The sequence below is a fragment of the Ovis aries genome, chromosome X, assembly GCF_016772045.2.
Source record: "Ovis aries strain OAR_USU_Benz2616 breed Rambouillet chromosome X, ARS-UI_Ramb_v3.0, whole genome shotgun sequence".
NCBI classification, from domain to species: domain Eukaryota; kingdom Metazoa; phylum Chordata; class Mammalia; order Artiodactyla; family Bovidae; genus Ovis; species Ovis aries.
The window spans coordinates 64,258,420-64,277,832 of record NC_056080.1 but is presented as its reverse complement, the minus strand read 5'-3'; the positions used below and the strand labels follow the sequence as shown (position 1 = coordinate 64,277,832).

At 47.7% G+C, this 19,413-nt stretch overlaps 2 protein-coding genes across 3 annotated transcripts in view; one reads left to right on the top strand and one right to left on the bottom strand.

The window, feature by feature from the left end:
• Window positions 1–4,590: 4,590 nt before the first annotated feature.
• CXCR3 (C-X-C motif chemokine receptor 3) lies at window positions 4,591–7,330 on the top strand. Of its 2 annotated transcripts, none has more exons than XM_004022179.5 (2): window positions 4,591–4,664; window positions 5,856–7,330. In XM_004022179.5, exons 1-2 carry the CDS (start codon window positions 4,653–4,655, stop codon window positions 6,942–6,944), a joined length of 1,101 nt encoding a protein of 366 aa, XP_004022228.3. In that variant the 5' UTR covers window positions 4,591–4,652; the 3' UTR covers window positions 6,945–7,330. The 2 variants fall into 2 exon arrangements, with proteins under 2 accessions (XP_004022228.3, XP_042097760.1); XM_042241826.1 differs by having other exon boundaries at window positions 4,591–5,025.
• A 2,022-nt stretch (window positions 7,331–9,352) lies between these two features.
• Window positions 9,353–19,413, bottom strand: part of GCNA (germ cell nuclear acidic peptidase) — a 26,839-nt gene continuing 16,778 nt past the window's right edge. Inside the window, exons 9-14 of the mRNA XM_042242488.2 lie at window positions 18,517–18,882; window positions 16,279–16,354; window positions 12,874–13,018; window positions 11,617–11,755; window positions 10,467–10,671; window positions 9,353–10,170 (exon numbers count right to left, since the gene is read on the bottom strand). Coding sequence (XP_042098422.2) covers window positions 9,921–10,170; window positions 10,467–10,671; window positions 11,617–11,755; window positions 12,874–13,018; window positions 16,279–16,354; window positions 18,517–18,882 — 1,181 coding nt within the window. The 3' untranslated portion in view covers window positions 9,353–9,920. The remainder of the gene's footprint in view (window positions 10,171–10,466; window positions 10,672–11,616; window positions 11,756–12,873; window positions 13,019–16,278; window positions 16,355–18,516; window positions 18,883–19,413) is intronic.

The window sequence follows — 19,413 nt, the reverse complement described above, 5'->3', positions numbered from 1 at the left end:
TGGGGAATTCTCCAAGTCGGGTCTTCAGGAACCTGCAGTGGAATGGAGACTTCCAGAAGCACCAGAAATCCTCCTGCAAGTGTCACAAAAGGGGTCTGGCACTTGGCAGATTTTTGCTGGTCCTCATCCTAGCGACTCTGACATTTCCTCTCCCTAGTAAATGAGGAGAGCAGGGCAGAAGAATGGAGATTTGGTGAGGTCCACCAAAGCTCCCTCTAGGGCATGAGCCCCGATGGGTGAACACCTGCCCTTACACAAGATGCCTGGGTGAAGCTGCATGGTGAATAAGGTGTGCCTCCTGAAAGATCCAATCCTTGCGCATGAGTGTGAGTATTGGGAGAGCACATCAGAAAGTAGCCTGGATAGGAATGTTGTGACAAACCCTTCTAGCTGACCAGCTTGGGATAGGTTGCTTCATCTTTCTGAACCTTCACTCCATTCTACAAAATGAGTACAGCAAGCTCTGCCTCCCCGGGAGGCTGAAAGATTTAAAGGAGATCATGTGTTACAAAGCCAAGAACTTGCCAAGTAGAAGATACTTTTATCAGTTCCCAGGCACTGCTGGGATGTGGACAGGATAACAGGAAGGTCATTGTGCTTGTTCCCATGGCTTGGGTCCTGAACTATTCTCCTCTCCCTACTCTCACACATACCTTCTTTTCCAACCAGACTGCCTGCCCCTGGGCTGACAAGCTTTTCCTCACTTCCCGGCCTTGGCATCTCCTGTTCCCATGGCCTGACATGCCTTGTCTCTCTTTGCCACTTGACAAATGGCAGCAACATCCTCCTTCCTATAGCTTGGGGGCTTAGTCTCATGGGCCTGGACTGCTGAGGCTCCAGCCCAGGGCCCCAGCACTTAGGAAGGACTTGCCTCCATCAGGGTCAGAGCTACAGGGAAAAGGGCAAAGGAGGGGTGGTTCCCAATCCCTGGGCCTCCCTGTGATTTAAGCTCTCCTTCTCTGAAATCCAGAGCTGGCAGAAGGAAGCAGAGTCCCAGCACTACCTGGGCCTCCTATACTCCTTCCTCAGGTTAGGATTCTTCTTCATTTCATGTAAGAAAGGCTCTGCCCCAGCCTAGGCCACTGCCTGAACCCCACAGAAAGCTTGAGCCTCACTGAGCCTGCGCCCGTGGAGGCTGGGGACAGGCAGCCAAATCCAAAGGACTTCGGGAGCAGGGCTTCCAGCGGCACTCGGAGAAGCTGCGAGAGAGGCTGTGAAACAGCAGACACTGAGGGGGAGGAGGAGGAAGTGGCCCCTTTCCCTGGCTGGCCTGACAGACAGCTGTGGAGGCCCTCCTTCCTGTGGGGGACCAGGCCCAGGGCTCAGATCTTTGAGCCTCCCAGCTCCCCAAACCACAGCCCAGAGGTGTGAAAGAGAGAAAAAAAAACAGGGGGAGGGGTGGCAGAGAAGAGACAGGTGCACATTTCACACCTTGACCACAGGCGGGGCCCGGAGCAGCTTCACTCTGACTAACTTCCTTCTCAAGCTTCCCCCCTGGCGGCTCAGAAGGCCAGAAGCAGAAGGGCACAGCCACCAGAACTCAGGGTGCAGGCCCCTGGCTAGGTGGGTCTTCCCCAGGACTGGGTCTGCTTGGGACCTGGTCTGGGGGCTTCTTGGGACACGAGGGGCCAAATTCGAGGGCCAGGTGAGGACTTGGCTTGGCACCATGACCCAGGCAATTTCTCAGGCATGTGAGCTGTGAGAGACAGCAGCAGCCCACTGTAGATCTGACCTTCTGCAGCCTTGGGAGGGGCTGATCTGGAAAGTTACTAGAAGGGGAGGAAACTGCTGCTCACTGGGTACGTTACTCTGTGCCACATGTATTGTTTACAGTTCACAGAACAGCCCTGACATATATTTACTATTTTCATCCCTACTTTCCAAATGAGGGAACCAAGGTAGAGAGAGAAAATGATCCTCCTAAGGTGACATAATGGCTTAGCCAGAGGATTAGACCAGGACTGGTCAAACCCTCCCAGTTAAGGCGAGGGGCAGTCTTTCAGAAGGATCCATCCTCCGCCATGTCCCTGATGTGAAAGGGCTCCCAGCACCTCTGGGTTTGTGGCCAGTATCCCTCACACTCAACATTCTCAGCTCTGCTTCTATTAATGGCTGACCCTGTGCAGGGGCCTCACAGCCTTGGTCATCTCAGATCATCGTGTAACAACCCTGCCGAGACCAGCTCAAAACTGTTATGTCATTGGTCCAAGGTCACACTCCTTGAACAAGGCTCAGTCAGAGCTGGAGCCAAACAAATTCAGCATTTTTTCCATTCTTCCCACCTCATCACAGGCTTCTCAGGGGGTGGTAGTGGTAAAGAATCCACCTGCCAATGCAGGAGAAGCAGGTTCAATCCCTGGGTTGCGAAGATGCCCTGGGGAAGGGAGTGGCTACCCACTCCAGTATTCTTGCCTATAGAATTCCATGGATAGAGGAACCTGGTGGGCTGCAGTCCATGAGGTCACAAAAAAATCGGACACAACAGAGCAAATGAGCCCACACACACATACTGCATCTTGGCCACACAGGGAGCAGCGGGAACAGCCCGCCCCATAGCCCAGGCTAGCCTCTCGGGATATAGCCCAACTCAGAAAAGAGAGCTCTCTGCCCCTTTCCAATGGTCTTATCTGAACTTCTCTTGTTTTTCCTTTCCAGCAACCCATGAAGGTGGGGATAGTGGTCCCCATGTGGCAAATGAGGAGACTAGGACACAGGAAGGAGACCTGAGATCCACAGACTTTGAAATGTCACATGGACCTCTGCACTCCAACATGTCTGGAAGACCCACATCAGGTTGTCAACTTCTTCCGACACAAGACATTTCCAAAACTGTTAACTATTGTCACCATCAATTCATAAAGAAAAGATCTTTCTGATACCAAAAAGCAGGCGAAGGGTATAAATGCAGAATACAAGAACTCCCTTTAAGTTGAACAGAGTTCTTTGTTTTCCTCCTTTCTATCATGTGTAGGAGCCCAGGGAATGGAAACTCTTCATGGGATAGCATTGCAAACCATGGTCCCAGTTCCCCGCCCCCACCCGCAGGCCGTCACCTGCCAAGTCCTGTCTTTCCTAACTGCCAAGGCTTCTGGAATCCTCCCACGCTCCCCTACCTGTGTTGCTCCTGACCTCCTCCAAGCCCTTAGTTCCCTCTGGCCTGGATCCTGCAAGTGACAAGCTGCTTAGAGAGAGAAAAGTCATGTCTTCTGACCACAGGAGGTGGGGAAGGGCCTTGCTGCCTCCCAAGTGTGCGTTTTGTCAGAAAGTTTGAGCTGAATTCCAGGCCTGAGCCTGGAGTCTCAGGTGACACATTCTGACTGAAAACTGGACCCCAAAGCCATGGCCTCTGTCTCAATCTCTCTCTTCTCCCTCCCTCTCTCTGCTTTTCATCTGTGAGGAGAAAGGAAACTGCTTGGAGAGGCAAAGGGCCACCTCTCCCCTCTGTTAATGAGAGCAGAAAGGGGAGAAGAGGGCGGAGGGGGCACTAGGCGAGGTGGGGGAGGAACCTTTGCAGTGCACAGCTACAAAGAGACTGCTTTGCTTCACAAACGCTTTTACAGCTTTTCCTTAAAAAAAGAGATCCCCATGTACTCTTCCCCAACCCTTCTCCTGCCCTAGAAGCAACTGCTCTCATGGATTTGCGGTGTGTTCATTCCCTACTTTACCCTTCTAAAACAAACAGCTGTATCCAAAACAAGATGGTATTGTTTTGTGTGTGTGGTTTTTCAAATTTACGTAAGTGGTATCAAACGATACACAGATTTCTATCACTTGCTTCTTCCACTGTTGGCCATTGGCTTTTCTAGATGCCTCCATGTTAAAGTATCTAGCTTTTAGTTCATCTGTTTTCATCTGCATGAATACATCACTGTTTATCCATCAAAAAACAACTGAAGGCAGTGTGAGGCAGAGTAAGGGCAGAGTAATAGGAGAGTCAGACAACTGTGAGTTCTATCCTAGCACTTACCCTTACTTGCTGTGTCTGGCAAAGGCCTCTCCCCTTTCTGGGTTAGCCATGGGGATACTGCCTACACAAGGGGCTTGTGTGGCTAGAATGAGGCAGTGTCAGAAAAAGTGCCTGAAGCAACCCCCAGCACATAGCCAGTTCATTACTAGCAGTTCCCGTTCCTTGCTCCTGTTGATTAGCGGGGAGGGGCAATGGTGAGGGACTAGAATTTGTGTGTTGGACTGCTCTCAAATATTTTCAGTTTTTAAGAAGGTTAATCTCCTTTATACAGTTAATACATTTAGCAACCCAGTCTACAGTCATGTGAGATGAACTCCAGCCCAGGACTGATGAGCAGCGGATCTTACCCCTGGCAGCAGGGCTGCCCTGCCCCTGTCAGCTACCTGCTTTTCCCTCAGACCTCTCTCCTCAAAGCACCTGCCCATGCCCCACTGCCCCAGCCTTTCTGGTCCCAGGGTTGTGGCCAACTCCCAGAGCAGCTACCTTGGGCCAGGGGGATGGTGGGGTAGGGACCCCATGGCCTTAGGTCTAAGGAGGTCTGGTGTAGATAACCCCATGGAAGAGGCTGCTGCTGAGAACCGCGTGAAACCCTCACTTCCTCTGTGTAGCGCAGGTTCCCGACCACAAGCACCAAAGCAGAGGGGCAGGCAGCACACGGCCCAGCAGCTAGCATACCAGCCCAGCCATGGTCTCCGAGGTAAGTGCCGCTGCCCAACCAGGCCGGACCACAGCTATGAATGGAGAGTCTAGGACATGAGGGGACCGTCAGGACTGGCCCAGAAGTCAGGGCCACCAGAGGGTTGGGTGAACAGGTACAGAATGCAGGGCTTGTATAGAAGCAGCACAGGACGGGGTATTCGGAAACCACCTTGGCCACTGACTTGCGAATGACCACAGGCAAGTCCCTCCCCTTTCTGGCTTTGGTGCCTCATCTGCAAAATGCATGAGGTTGAGGCTCACCTCTCACGGCCCCCAATGCTCCCTTCAGCTCTGACTTGGAACTTTGATCTTCCGTGCTGGACTAAATTGGCACCTGGGAGACCCACAGCTCTGGGATGGTTTGTGGGGAGGTGGGAGAAGGGGAGAAGGAATATTTCTACTAGAGCTTAGTCGGGGAGCCACCCAACTTGGTGGGTGGCAAGCCTTGGTGTAGGGGAGGGGAAATACAGGGGCAGAAACTTGTGTTGGGGGCAGCAGTGATTTGTAGAGGCGCCCCATGGGGGGCAGGAAGTTGGGGTCCCAAGGCAAGGGCTGAGGAGGGAACAGGAGGGCCAGTGACTGGGAGAGGGGACTGTGGGGAGGTGCCTGGGGAGGAAGGTGGTGGAACTAGGCGTGGCCAGGAACTGAGGACCATAAGCCATGAAGAAAGGGTAAGGAGAGAAGGGGCAGGGAGGGTTCGGGACAGAAGGGAAGCTCTCCCTCTGGTTCACAATCCCTGTGCCGATGGGATGACCCAGAAGGGAAAGAGAGAAGCAGGCTTTAAGAAGGGAAGTTATCAGCCCAGCACCCAGGCCGGGCAGATGGAGCTCAGGAGGTCAGTTTGGAAGGAAATGCAGGACAGTGGCAGCCTGAAGGCCAGCTGCTTTACGAAAGGTTCCTCAGACTAAATCTTCAAGGAGTGACTTTTGTTTAAGTGAAGTATAGTTGATTTACAAGGTTTCAGGTATACAGCAAAGTGATTCAGTTATGCAGACATATATATGTATTCTTTTTCAGATTCTTTTTCATTATAGATAAGCTACAAGCTACTTAGTTCCCTGTGCTGTGTGGTAGGCCCTTGTTATTTATCTGTTTTACATACAGTAGCGTGTTCATCCCAAATTCCTACTCAAAAGAGTAACTTCCAAGGCCTTCACATGCTCTATGCCCTCCCTCCCTCCCTCCGCAGATGAGTGAACGCCAAGAGTTCCAAGCCTCTGAGCTTGCCTACCTCCTGGAAAACTCTTCCTATGACTACGGAGAAAATGAGACCTACTTCTGCTGTACTTCCCCACCCTGCCCACAGGACTTCAGCCTCAACTTCGACCGCACCTTCCTGCCCGTCCTCTACAGCCTCCTCTTTGTGCTGGGGCTTCTGGGGAATGGCGTCGTGGCAGTCGTGCTGCTGAGCCAGAGGGCGGCCCTGAGCAGCACTGACACCTTTCTGCTGCACTTGGCCGTGGCCGACGCACTGCTGGTGCTGACACTCCCTCTCTGGGCAGTGGATGCAGCCATCCAGTGGGTCTTTGGCTCTGGCCTCTGCAAAGTGGCGGGTGCACTCTTCAACATCAACTTCTATGCAGGGGCCCTCCTGCTGGCCTGCATCAGCTTCGATCGGTACTTGAGCATTGTGCACGCCACCCAGTTCTACCGCCGGGGCCCCCCAGCTCGTGTGGCCCTCACCTGTGTGGCAGTCTGGGGGCTCTGTCTGCTCTTTGCGCTCCCAGACTTCATCTTCCTGTCCTCTCACCATGACAACCGCCTCAACGCCACCCACTGCCAGTACAACTTCCCGCAGGAGGGCCGCACGGCTCTGCGCGTCCTGCAACTGGTCGCGGGTTTCCTGCTGCCCCTGCTAGTCATGGCCTATTGCTACGCCCGCATCCTGGCTGTGCTGCTGGTCTCCAGGGGCCAGCGGCGGCTCAGAGCCATGCGGCTGGTGGTGGTGGTGGTGGTGGCCTTTGCCCTCTGCTGGACCCCCTACCACCTGGTGGTGCTGGTGGACACCCTCATGGACCTGGGGGCCTTAGCCCGCAACTGTGGCCGGGAGAGCCGTGTGGACGTAGCCAAGTCAGTCACGTCGGGCATGGGCTACATGCACTGCTGCCTCAACCCGCTGCTCTACGCCTTTGTGGGTGTCAAGTTCCGAGAGCGGATGTGGGTGCTACTCATGCGTCTGGGCTGCCCTGACCAGAGGGGCCACCAGCGGCAGCCGTCAGCTTCCCGCCGAGATTCATCCTGGTCCGAGACCACAGAGGCCTCCTACTCAGGCCTGTGAGGCTGGGATAGGGATCCCTCTCCCCCTGCCACATTCCAGGCTGTTCCCTCACTCACTTCCCCAACACACACTCCTGGGAGTCCCCCGTGGCCCTAGTCTCCCAAGAAGCCACCCTCCTGACTCTGAGGGCTCTGCCATCACTGCTCTGTGGCCGCCCTGCCCCATCCCACTGCTTCAGGCCCTTCTTACCTTGGCTGTGCAGAACCCCACCACCCTCCCAACTCTTGCCAACTAGGCCTCAGCCTTCCCCATATGCAGGGAGCATGAGGCAAACAGCATGATGCTCCGCAGTGACTGGCAGTGGTTTCTGAGACTGCTGTATTTGCTCACTTTGACTTTTACACGTAAGACTGCTACAAACTTTTCAATAAACAAGCTAAACAGGACTAAGCTGTGTTAGTGCATCATTACAGCCAGCCCTGCCCAGCCTCTGGGGATGCTCTTCCTGCTTCTCCTTGTCTGGTCCTGGGTTTGTGCCAACCAATGCTGCCTGTCTCCCCTCCTCTGACCTCCTGGGTACACCAATTACTCACAGGGTGAGTGGGTGCAGGGTAAGCAGTTAGTCGACCAGCTGGCTAGACACTGTCTAGGCATAATTTGGGGAAGGGGCTTTCAGACAGAAATAAAAGAGTCCCTGCACTCCAGAAGCTTAGACTGACAAGGAAGATGTGTAGGGGACTACTGAGCAGTCTATGCCACGGGGCAAATGTGCGGCACACGTTCAGAGTGCTGTAGCTGGAGCCATTTGGGAAGACTTCTTGGAGAAATGAGCAAAACTTAAAGGGCAAGTAGTATGTCCAGGGTAAAGAGAAGATGGTATTTCCAGGCAGAGAGGGTAGTATACCAAAGGTGGGAAGGCTAAAAGCAGTGCAGCTTATTGCAGGAACGGTAAGTGGTCCACACTGGCTAGAATTAAAGGTTCAGATAAAGAAAGGATTGAAAAGACTGAAAGTTAGTTTGGGACCCAGGTGATGGCATCACAGGTTACAAGGCTGTAGTGGCTATTCATGTTAGAGATGACACAGGCTTTTACTAAGAAAAACAGCAGGGGGATTGTAAAAAAAAAAAAAAAAGATAGGGCAATGACTTAACAACACACGTGTGGGCTGCAGGGAGCACCTTCCTGTAGCTATAGCTGGGGTGGGAGTGGAGGAAACTATCAGGGCTCGCCAGGAAGGCAGATGACAGGGCTACTGAGTTAAGCAAAGGCTTGGACCCTACTTTGGCAGGGGTAGAACCACTGCACTGTCAGTTCTCCCTGATGAAGTCACCAGTGTGCCATGATCCAGTTTCACAGGCCAGCTGGGCCTTTGCTGAGACTGCCGATATAGCTGGAGGTGGGACTGGAGAAGGACCCAAGGATTCAGCTAGGGAAACTCGCACTACCCTGTGCATATACCCAATCCCATCTAGACTTGTGCTTGAGACTTCAGTTTGTGGCCACTGAAAGAACACCCTCAGCATCTGCAAAACGAAGGAGAGATGGAGAGATGACAGAATAACACATCTTGCCTATAAAAATTACCAGTGATGCTAGACTAGTAAAGATGTTTGGGGTAGGCCGAATAGCAAGTTCCCAAATGTCCACACTCTAATCTCTAGAACTTGTGAATGTGTTAATACGTTACCTTATTTGGCAAAAGGAAATCGAGATTTTCCTGGATTATCTGGGTGAGCCCAATATTATCACAAGGGTGCTTAAAAGGGAAAGAGGAAGGCAGGAAGAGAGTCAAAGAAGGATGTTGCTGGCTTTCAAGACAGAGGAAGAAGGCCACAAACCAAGGAATGCAAGTAGCCCCTGGACACTGAGAAGACAAGGAAACTGATTCCCCCAGGGCCTCCGGAAAGGAATTCAGCCCTGCCCACACCTTGAGGTCTGAGGTCTGCACCAGACTTCTGATCTCTTGAGATGGAAGATAATACATTTGTGTTAAGTCACTAACCTCCTGCTAATCTGTTTTGGCAGAAATAACAAACAAGTACACCATTGATTCCAGCCTGTATTCCAGATACCTCCCCAAAGTGGAGAGGTTGTTTAAGTGCTTAGGGGCAGTCAGAAAAATCCAACAGAAACCCGAAGTGGAGGCTGTTCTTCCAGACACATCCTGGAAAGCTTATGAAATCAGGGGTCTTACAGAGAGATGTTATGGGGAGGGAGGTGGGAGGGGGGTTCATGTTTGGGAATGCACGTACACCCCTGGGGATTCATGTCAATGTATGGCAAAACCATACAGTATTGTAAAGTAAAATAAAGTAAAAATAAAAGACAAAAAAAATAAAATAAAATGTATTCAAAACTTTACTGTAGGGGAAAAAAAAAAAAAAGAAATCAGGGGTCTTGGACAAAAGACCCAAGGATTTGTTCCACTCTGGACATGGGTTGTCAATGAACAGACTTTGCTAACAAGTAAACAGCAAAAAACATTTTATTTTTATTCTATGAACAATTACACTGCTTAGGTGGCTTCTTCTTTATTTTACGAACAAATACATTGGCTCAGATGACTTCATACAATGTCAAGAGCAACTCAATTCGTGAAGCACATTTCTCTTATTTCTATGTAGGTGTAACAGGTTCCATCAGACAGAAGCCTTGGTTTTGAAATACTGCCTTTAAAACATGTTCTCTTTGCAGCATGTCTCTCCTTCTCTCAAAAACGTATTTCTCTTTTGCATTTTGTTCTACACATTCACATTTTGTTCTACATATTTTGCATTTTGTTCTACATGTTAAGAATAGCATATAAGTAAGATCCAAGGTATATCCAAAGGGCTTTTGAGTATCAGCACAAAATGGTTAACAACAACAGAATCCTTGGGGAAGAACAATCATCATTAACAACAGGAAGCGTTTTTCAAAGAATTTAAATTCTAATATTCATAGTTTCACAGCATCAAATATATCTTCCTAAAACTCCTTACTAATAGATGAAGCCAAAGATGACTCATCTCACACAAATACATTCTCAGATAACCTCAAATACCCTGACTTTGTTTTTCGGCAAAAAAATCCTTGCTGAGCTTTCTCATCACATCCCCATGAGTTATCCCTTCTGTCTCCCTCTTGACTTTTCTATAATTCTCCTGTACATATTTGGCAAATGGCCTCACGTGGGGCTTAATGGGGGTTCCATCTTTCCGAGTTAGTGGCAACATGGCCAGAGAGCCCTTGCACCTGGCACAGATGAAGCGGGTGGTATCCAGCGATCTGCTATAGCGCCCGACCCTAAGGAGGAAAGAGACACCACAGAGCAAAGGAATCAGTTACTGTACCTCCACATCTTCTCAGAGCTGCTGGCCTTGGGTCCAAAGCCAGACATTTTCTGTGGGATCTCAGAAAGTGGGACACCACGAAGGGGCTATGGTCAGGCCAGCTCAAAGCAGAAGAGAATGGAGAAAGACACCACAGAAAGGTGTAGAGAAGTTTTACTCCTCAAGTCAGATAGCCATGTACTTCCTGCAGAGCCATGTGGAGGCCACAGTAAAAACATAATTGGAAAAGTCTAAGGAGAAGGGTCTTACCTGAATTTGCACTGAGTACACTCGTAATGAATCTTGTAGTTAATCTTGTAGTTATGGCAACGGGTGACCTTGGGCAACTCCGGGTGCACCATATTCGATTTTCGGGCATAGTATCTCCACATGTCACCATGAGAATCACGGATGCCATCGAGCAGCCAGGAGGCTGCATGGCATAACTCATGGATCAAAGTGTCTCGGAGTCGGTCTTAGGAGAGGAATGGAAAGAAATCCTGAGCCTTAAACCAATTACCACTGGTCTGTTACCCAACCACCCCTAGACTTTCCACCCAACCAGATCCACAAGCATATGTGGGCAGGAAGAAGCGTTATCTCCCCAGGATGCTGAAAGTGAAATTTCAACCTACTCCAACCCAATTTTGTTAATGGCAGAGAGCCTCAGGTGAGCAAGTACTTTCAGAAAAGCTCCAGTGTGCTCTTTTTATGGGACACTGCTACAAATACATCCAGCTGAGACCCAGTCGCCACCCTCCGAGAACATCAGTGGGGTTTGGTCAGGAGAAGCTCCATGGAAAAGCTGGGCAATTAACAATTGGCTGGATGTGGTGGGAAAAGTGAGCCAAGGTTGGGGTCAGGAAAGTGCAGTCTATTTTCAAAGCCAGCGTGAAGAAAGGCTAGCTAAAGCACAGGTGGAGTAGTCAGAGACAAGACTGGCCAATGGAGGGGGGCAGAGTACAATGGCCTCGTAAGCCATACTCCAGGCATTGGCAAGCCTGAGGTTTCCTATCAGGAAATCGCACGGAGCAGGGAGAAAACTGAGGTGACAGGGGTCCATAGCTGGGCAAAGCAAAGACAGAGAAGGAATGATAATAGGAGAGTCATTATGAACATCCAGTGATAGGCTAGATATAGGGACCCTTGAACTTGTTACTGGGAGAATGGAGATGCTGCCGCCTGTAATGGGGAGCTGCAGAAATTAAGTTAGGCCTGGCAGAAATATGGACAAACTAGACTCTCAGTGGTGGTGAGACATCCAATAATAATGTCCTCTAAGCAACACACAGTAGACCTGTCCACCCAGGAGTGGTAGGGAGGCTGTGATTCAGGCGGCCGGAGGACACCAGCACCCAAGAGAAGCCCTTCAGGTGTGGGAAGGAAGCACGGAGAGGAGCCACCCTACTCCCACTGTCACCTGCAGAGTCGCAGACTTTCAGAGAAATCTGAATCTTAGCATAACGCTCTCTCTTAGGGTATCGAAGCTTGCCAGTGGTGCATAAGCCAGCAGTTCTCAGCATCTTATTATTCCAGCCAATGTCGATTTTCTCTGGCAACTGAGAACAAAAAGCAAACAAGAACAAATCAAAAAGCAGTTCTAAGCAGACCAGAAAATATCAACTCAAGAGTTGTGCAAATCTAACATTCTGGGGAGAATAAAATGTAAACTGAAGCCCAGGCAAAGACAAGATTGTTGCAAGAATATGAATGCAGAATCTCTGCTCCCTTGCATGGAGACAAAAGTCAGGGGCAGCCAAGGAAAGGACACTTCTGCTGGGCTAGGAGACAGAGACCGTGCAACTCAGAACACTTAAAGGTTCTACTCATCAGAGTCATCTGATGTAATACCAGTGTCATCAGGAAGGGCTCCAAAGGTTGGGGAACCTTTAGAAAGATCTAAGAACTTTCCATGCAGAAAGTTTTGTCACCAGAGACAATAAAGTCTGAAAAACCTAATGACCACAGGTCTCTCTGCCTCCAGATTCTCTCCGATCCAGTCCATACCCCCATACCACTGACAAAACCATTTCTTTCAGCAGCCACTCCATGTTATATCATATTCCTGGGCAGTGGTGCCTACTGATTTCCATTTTTCCAACCTGATTCCCAAGACCCTCTATTAACCAGGCCTACACCAGCTAACATGTATTGTTCACCATATCACAGGTCCTGTTCTAGGCACTTCAGGATTCTGTGTAGTAGGCAGGAGGTATACTACTACTGCCCCCACTTTACAGATGAGCAAACAGAGGTTCAGTAATGCCCAAGGTCCCATAGCTGTTTCCTAGTATCCTTAACACAAACCCTCTCTTCCAGATAGTCAAGCCTCAACACTTGTCATCTCCCCAACCACTGCTGTTCTCTCCCCTTACCATCCTTCAAGACCCAAAACAAGTCTCAGTCCCTCCAGGCAATCCTATTTCCCAACTTGCTCAGACTCTCAGTGATTTCTCCCTCTGCTGATCGCCTATGGTAGTAACAGTCTGGACCATATACTATAACCCACAAAACATTCTGTTTCTTTCACATATGCATGTCTCATCTCCCCTCCCCATCTAAACTCACACTTCTCAAGGGCAGGAAATATACAGTTAGTACATCTGCACACCTCCCAGCACCCAAGAGAGCTGGGCATACAGCAAGTGTTCAATAGGTGCTTATTCATTGACTCTACCTTTTGATCAAAGACAGATCTGTTAAGCAGAGCATAGATTTTCTGAATCAGTTCATCCTTATTTCGTTTGTAATTCCTTCCAGAATACTGCTTTACGTTTTCAAGGCCATGAAAGAAACATCCAGGTATTTCGCACTGAGAATCCCTGCAAAAGTAAAAAAGGCTGAGTTTTATAGAGTGAAAGAAATCAATAGAAGAAATGCATATATACAGGTCACGACAAGAGAGACTTAGAAGACTTGCTGGTCTCTCTTCCTTCCAGCTCCTGCTACAAGGGCATCTCCTATAAGGTTCCATTCATAGCCTTTTTGCCTTCACTCCCCACACACTGTCAGAGATGTGAAGCCCATGGTTCCAACCCCAAAAGGAGCGATCCCATACCTTGATCTGCAGTCTCCACCTCTCTCCTAAGATCTAGTTCTGAGTTCACAAGTGCCCAGTGCAAATTTCCAACCAACTAACCTGAGTACGGAGGAGCCTGGTGGGCTACAGTCCACGGGGTCGCAAAGAGTCGGACATGACTGAGCGACTTGACTTCACTAACCTGAGTATGTCTCCAGCTAAATGTGTTTAATTGTCCAGCTTCTGTTACAACAGGCTAAAAACCTGAGACATTTTAAAATCCATTTTCTCTTTCACCCCATATTCAACTAGGTACAAAGACAGATCACTGTCTGCTTCACATCATCTCTTCCAGCCAGCCTCTCCTTTCCACCCTGCTGTCATCACCCTAGGTCAAGTTCCTGTCCTCTTCTCTATGCCTTGCTACTATAACATCCCACTGTGTTCCTTACCTACAGGCTCTTTTTCTTCTAATCCAACCACACACATATACCTTCAGATTACTTTCCCTAGGCCATGTTCCAGTGATGTCCCTCTCTGTGCGGCCTAACATTTAAGGCCCAGGTCAACCTGGTTCCAACCTCTATTTCCAGCTACCATTTCCACTCTGGCCAAAGCGAGCAACTTAAATGTTCCCAGGACATGGACTGACATTTCGCATAGTTCATTCATACCTTGGCAAAACCTATTTGTCCATGGCCTAGAATAGTCACACCTTCACTTCTCCGGAGACCCACCCTCTGTGGAGCGCTTCATCATTTGCCAAGAATTTCTTTTTTACATCATCATATTTAATCCTCACACCATCCTCCAAAGAAGCCACTACTATTCTTTCCATTTCCACTTAGCACATGACAAAATCAAAGTTCAGAAGTTAAATGACTTACCCAAAGTTCAGAGACACTGAATATACTGACCCAAATCTTGTGGTCTTTCCATTAGACCACTATTGCTGTCCCATCTTTCAAGGCATAATTCAAATGCACAAAGAATAGTGCAAAAAAAAAAAAGAATAGTGCAGAGCCCATAAAAAAACACACTTGTAATAACTATTTAACATTTTAATCTTGGCTTGGACAGTCCACAAATCCAAAAAGATCAGCCCACAGAGCTGAAAAGATAAACCACTAGCAAACATAGGGAAGTGTTTCTGACTTAACAGAACTTCTGAAGCAGAGATTTTGCCAAGACACTTGTTACCCCTTAAGTCACAAAATAAAACCCTATGAGAGGTGCCTGAGTTGCAGGTGGGGGAAAAGTACCAGACAAGACAAAGGCAGCTAAAGATAGAATCTCTCACCCCAAAACCTGATATGGGTGACTAACATTTCTGCCTCCAATTATTTAGCTCTGAAAGCAAATTTGCATCAGAAAAGGTGGCAGATAAAAACCTAAACCCTCTATAGACCTCAGCAGAGAGCATGACCCTTGCATGTGTCTGTGCTCATGTCAAGCAGCTTGTGGCTTAGCAAGCCTTCACTTCAGTGGTGATGCCACTCTACTGCAGGCTGAGCATCTCCACATCAGAGGAACCAACAAGACCCCAGACAAGTACATCAGACACCATGACCAGCCAGCAGCCTCCACGGGAACAATGCTGAGAACAGGAAGCCTACAGACTAAAACAGGAAGCAGCAAGGCACAGTGAAGAGTCCCAACAGGCCAGCCTTCTTTGGATGAGGCAGAGGACAGCGACACAAAGGAGCAGCTTTTTCCTTCATTCGTCACGTTCTCTAGCAAAGCAACCTGGGACCTACCCAAGACACATGTCCCTAGAAGCAAAGCAGCTTAAATATGGATCTGAGAATCCAGAGAAGAAGCTTTGCTAAGAGGGCCCATCTAAGAAAGGGTACACCAAACTGAAGAGAAATGCAGAAACAGAAAGCCTCTCTACTCAAGTCCAGTTTCTCTATTGCCCTCACGCCTGACATATCATTTTTCTTCTTCCCTTAAGATGCATTTATTGCCCTAAAATACAGGTAAAAAAAGAATCATACAGTCCTTCAAATATACCCCTTCTTTTGTAACATAATTCAGATGGAAGTATACATTATTCCTGAATGCAAGTTAAAAAAAAAAAAAAGGATGTTCACTCTATCACATTTTTAAGAGAAAAAGTGAAGTTCCTAGAATCTAAGTGAGGAAATGCATTAAATTTTTTTTTTTTGCTTCCTTTGACATTAACATGTCTTTGGTCTAAACAACCTGCTGTTTTCACTATCAATATAACAATATAATACCAGTATCAATATATACATAACATATAGCTTAATAAAGATAAATGGACTGCAAGCGATCCCTTTCATCCTAACATTTAAGATATAAAAATTAGCAAGAATATATAGGTAGTAAGAATAAGGGTTCATATAAAATAGATAATCAACAGGGATCTACTATACAACTCAGGGGACTATACTCAATATTATGTGATAACATCTAAGGGGAAAGAATCTGAAAATACACACACTGAATTGCTATGCTGTATACCTGAAACTGAGATGATATTGTAAATCAACTACACTTCAATTTAAAAAAAAATTTTTTAAGGGTTCATCTGAAACCCTGGAAGATAATCTTGACTGCCTCCCCTCAATTCCAATGGACGGGAACACATTCATGCTACCTTCTCACCATTCCTACTGCCTTTGCTTTTAGTTCTGTGAAAACTGGTGGCCATAGGGCTGTATCCAGCCTGAAAAAAAATGATCTTGTTTGGCTATACATCATTTAAACAATCTGAGTCTAAAGACAAAGGAAATCTCAGAAGCCAGAGCTGCTGTGGGGGTAAAAGCTCCAGTCTGCCCAGAACCGCTAGGTTCTGCGTGGAGCGCCCACACCAGCTCTGCTAGGGAGACGGAGGAAGGGGACACAGAGGTTCCTCCTCTCCCCACCTTCCTCCTGCTGCTGAGTCTATCCTCCCAATTCAGGGATATAAAACTTGTTCCATGCTGCCCACCAGACCCCTTCACTTCCTCAAAGACCCTCCCACGTGACCAGTGAATGGCTTCGCATGTGACAACTGTGCAGTCAATTCCTGAGCCACTGACTGTGAGCAGTACATACCCAGGCTTGGATTTTTCAGATTTCGATGTCTTGGGTTTCTTCTTTGAAGGCTTACGCTTCTTTCGTTCTTTAACAGCTGAAAAGATAATAGTTCATCCACACCCTGGAAATTGGTACCAACTGGCAACTAACAGGAAGGTAAACCCAGGAGAGGCCCCAACAAACAAGCCCAGAGTACATTTTAGTGTTGATAAAAACTAAAAAGGATAAACTAAAAGCTTCTTTCTGAAGCATGCATCCTACTCTAGTAGCTGGCATGAAAGGTTTTACCTACATGAGTCACAGAGCTGCAGGCGGAGTAAGTGGGGCAGGATTCTATCCTAGGCACCGAGGACTATTATGAAGCTACATGAATATACCATAGAAGGTTAGATTGTGGGGACAACAGAGGCACAAGCAGTATAAGAAATGGTGTGGCATAGCTCACACACTTGCTTTGAGGAGGGTGGGTCCCATCCTAGGCAGCACCTTTATTCAGTATACAAGCCAAATTTTCTCTCCTTTGTCTAGTACCCACACTGCTAGTTGCTCCAGCTAGAAATTCATTTATCAGTGGAAAATTCTTAAAGAGATGGGAATACCAGGCCACCTGACCCGCCTTCTGAGAAATCTGTATGCAGGTCAAGAAGCAAGTTAGAACTGGACATGGAACAACAGACTGGTTCCAAATCAGGCAAGGAATACATGAAGCTTGTATATTGTCACCATGCTTATTTAACCTATAGGCAGAGTACATCATGAGAAATGCCAGGCTGGATGAAGCACAAGCTGGAATCAAGATTGCCAGGAGAAATATCAATAACTTCAGATATGCTGATGACACCACCCTTATGGCAGAAAGTGAAGAACTAAAGAGCCTCTTGATGAAAGTGAAAGATGAGACTGAAAAAGTTGGCTTAAAACTCAACATTCAGAAAACTAAGATCATGGCATCTGGTCCCATCACTTCATGGCAAATAGATGGGGAAACAATGGAAACAGTGACAGACTTTATTTTGGGGGGCTCCAAAATCACTGCAGATGGTGACTGCAGCCATGAAATTAAGATGCTTGCTCCTTGGAAGAAAGGAGCTATGACCAACCTAGACAGCATATTAAAAAGCAGAGACATTACTTTGCCAAAAAAGGTCCATCTAGTCAAAGCTATGGTTTTTCCAGTAGTCATGTATGGATGTGAAAGTTGGACTATAAAGAAAGCTGAGCACCGAAGAATTGGTGCTTTTAAACTGTGGTGTTGGAGAAGACTCTTGAGAGTCCCGTGGACTGCAAGGAGATCCAGTCAATCCTAAAGGAAATCAGTCCTGAATATTCATTGGAAGGACTGATGCTGAAGCTCCAATACTTTGGCCACCTGATGTGAAGAACTGACCATTGGCAAAGACCCTGATGCTGGGAAAGATTGAAGGCTGGAGGAGAAGGGGACGACAGAGGATGAGACGGTTGGATGGCATCACCAATGTGATGATGGATATGAGTTTGGTTAAGCTCCAGGAGCTGGTGATGGACAGGGAAGCCTGGCGTGCTGCAGTCCATGGGGTTGCAAAGAGTTGAACATGACTGAGCAACTGAACTGAACTAGCTAGAAATTCATGTATTTAGGAGGTAGCGCCCTTCATTCATTTATCTAAAAGTTATTAAACATCTATTACATGCCAACTACCAGGCTAGACTTTGGGAGAGACTAAAAGATGAGTGAGAACCCTCTCACCAAGAGGCTCACTATCGGGACATCTCTGATGGTCCAGTGGTAAAGACTCTGTGCTTCCACTGCAGAGGGCATGGGTTTGATCCCTGGTCAGGTAACTAAGACCTCGGATGCTGCATGGAGCAGCCAAGAAAAAAGAAAAGGCGGCTCACCATCGACTAGGGGGACAGATTCGGAAAGATACTTAACACAGTTATGTAAGTGCTCTTATTACTGATGAAGTCTGGAACTTTGGGAACCTGGGAGGGAGGAGCAGCTCAGACTTACAGCTTCCTACAGCAAAGTGGCAATTAAGCCTGGGAGCATGAGGACAACAAGGCCATCCCTCCCCCTCCTCAGAAAGAGCCTTTTCACTGTGATGGCTGCCACCCTTGGCCACTAGAGAGCTGCTGAAATATGGCAGAGAGTTAATAAGCAAGACAGACTCTACAAGAGAAACATATCTGGGGGAAAGGGAACAGCGAGCCTGGCTGGCACAGCTGTTGCACTAGGCTTAGTCAGCGGGACAGACATACTTGGTTTGATTGGCTTACCAGGTGGCACAGTTATGTTTTTGGCTTTATTTTTCCTTTTCCTTGGTTGTTCCACCACAGGCATAGACTCTTCATCAGTTGACAACTTTCTGTCTAAAATCTCTGGTTTAGCTTTAGGATCATCATTTGGCAGCTGGCAGAGATTTTTCAGAAGACTCTGCTTACCAGCTGCAGAAGATAACTTGTGCTGGAGGACAGCAAACCCATCCTTCTCCTCTTCCTCAACTTTGACAATTTTGTTCTGACCACACGAATCATTTTCTGTCACCACAGGTTTTTCCAGATCATCATCATCATCATCAGTGATAACTATTGGAGCCTCCTGGGTCAGCTGCTTCTTAGTATCAGACACTTTCTGACTCTTACCTGAAATTCGAAACACAATCATGTATAAACATACTCCCCCCACCCTCACACCCCCCTCAACTTCAGATTATTGAGCACAAATTAAACAAGCCAGGAACTGTGGTATAATGAATCATAGTTAAGAATCAGTTATTTTAGACTCTTTTCCCTCTGCTACTTTATCTTGCTGAGAACAATGACAGATAAAATAGGAATTCAAACCCAGAGGCAATTTTCAAATCACATTCTCTGAGTAGCACCATGGAGGTGCTCAGGGGTTCCCACAGGTCTGAAACTTGTATATTTTCACTGGGCCAAAGCAAAAAAAAAAAAAAAAAAGAGAGAGAGAGAGAGAATAATAAAGTGGGTTCTCCCTGCGAATCAAGCCTGGCTTCTATAACTTAAAGGACTGTACTTTATTTTGAGATTATGTTGTCATTAAACTTTTGGCACTCTTTATTTTATGAAATTATGATGACACATGATAGTTGGAATTTATTTCCATCATTAGAAAAATTAAAAATTGGCAATCCTTTGTTACCCCCCAAAACT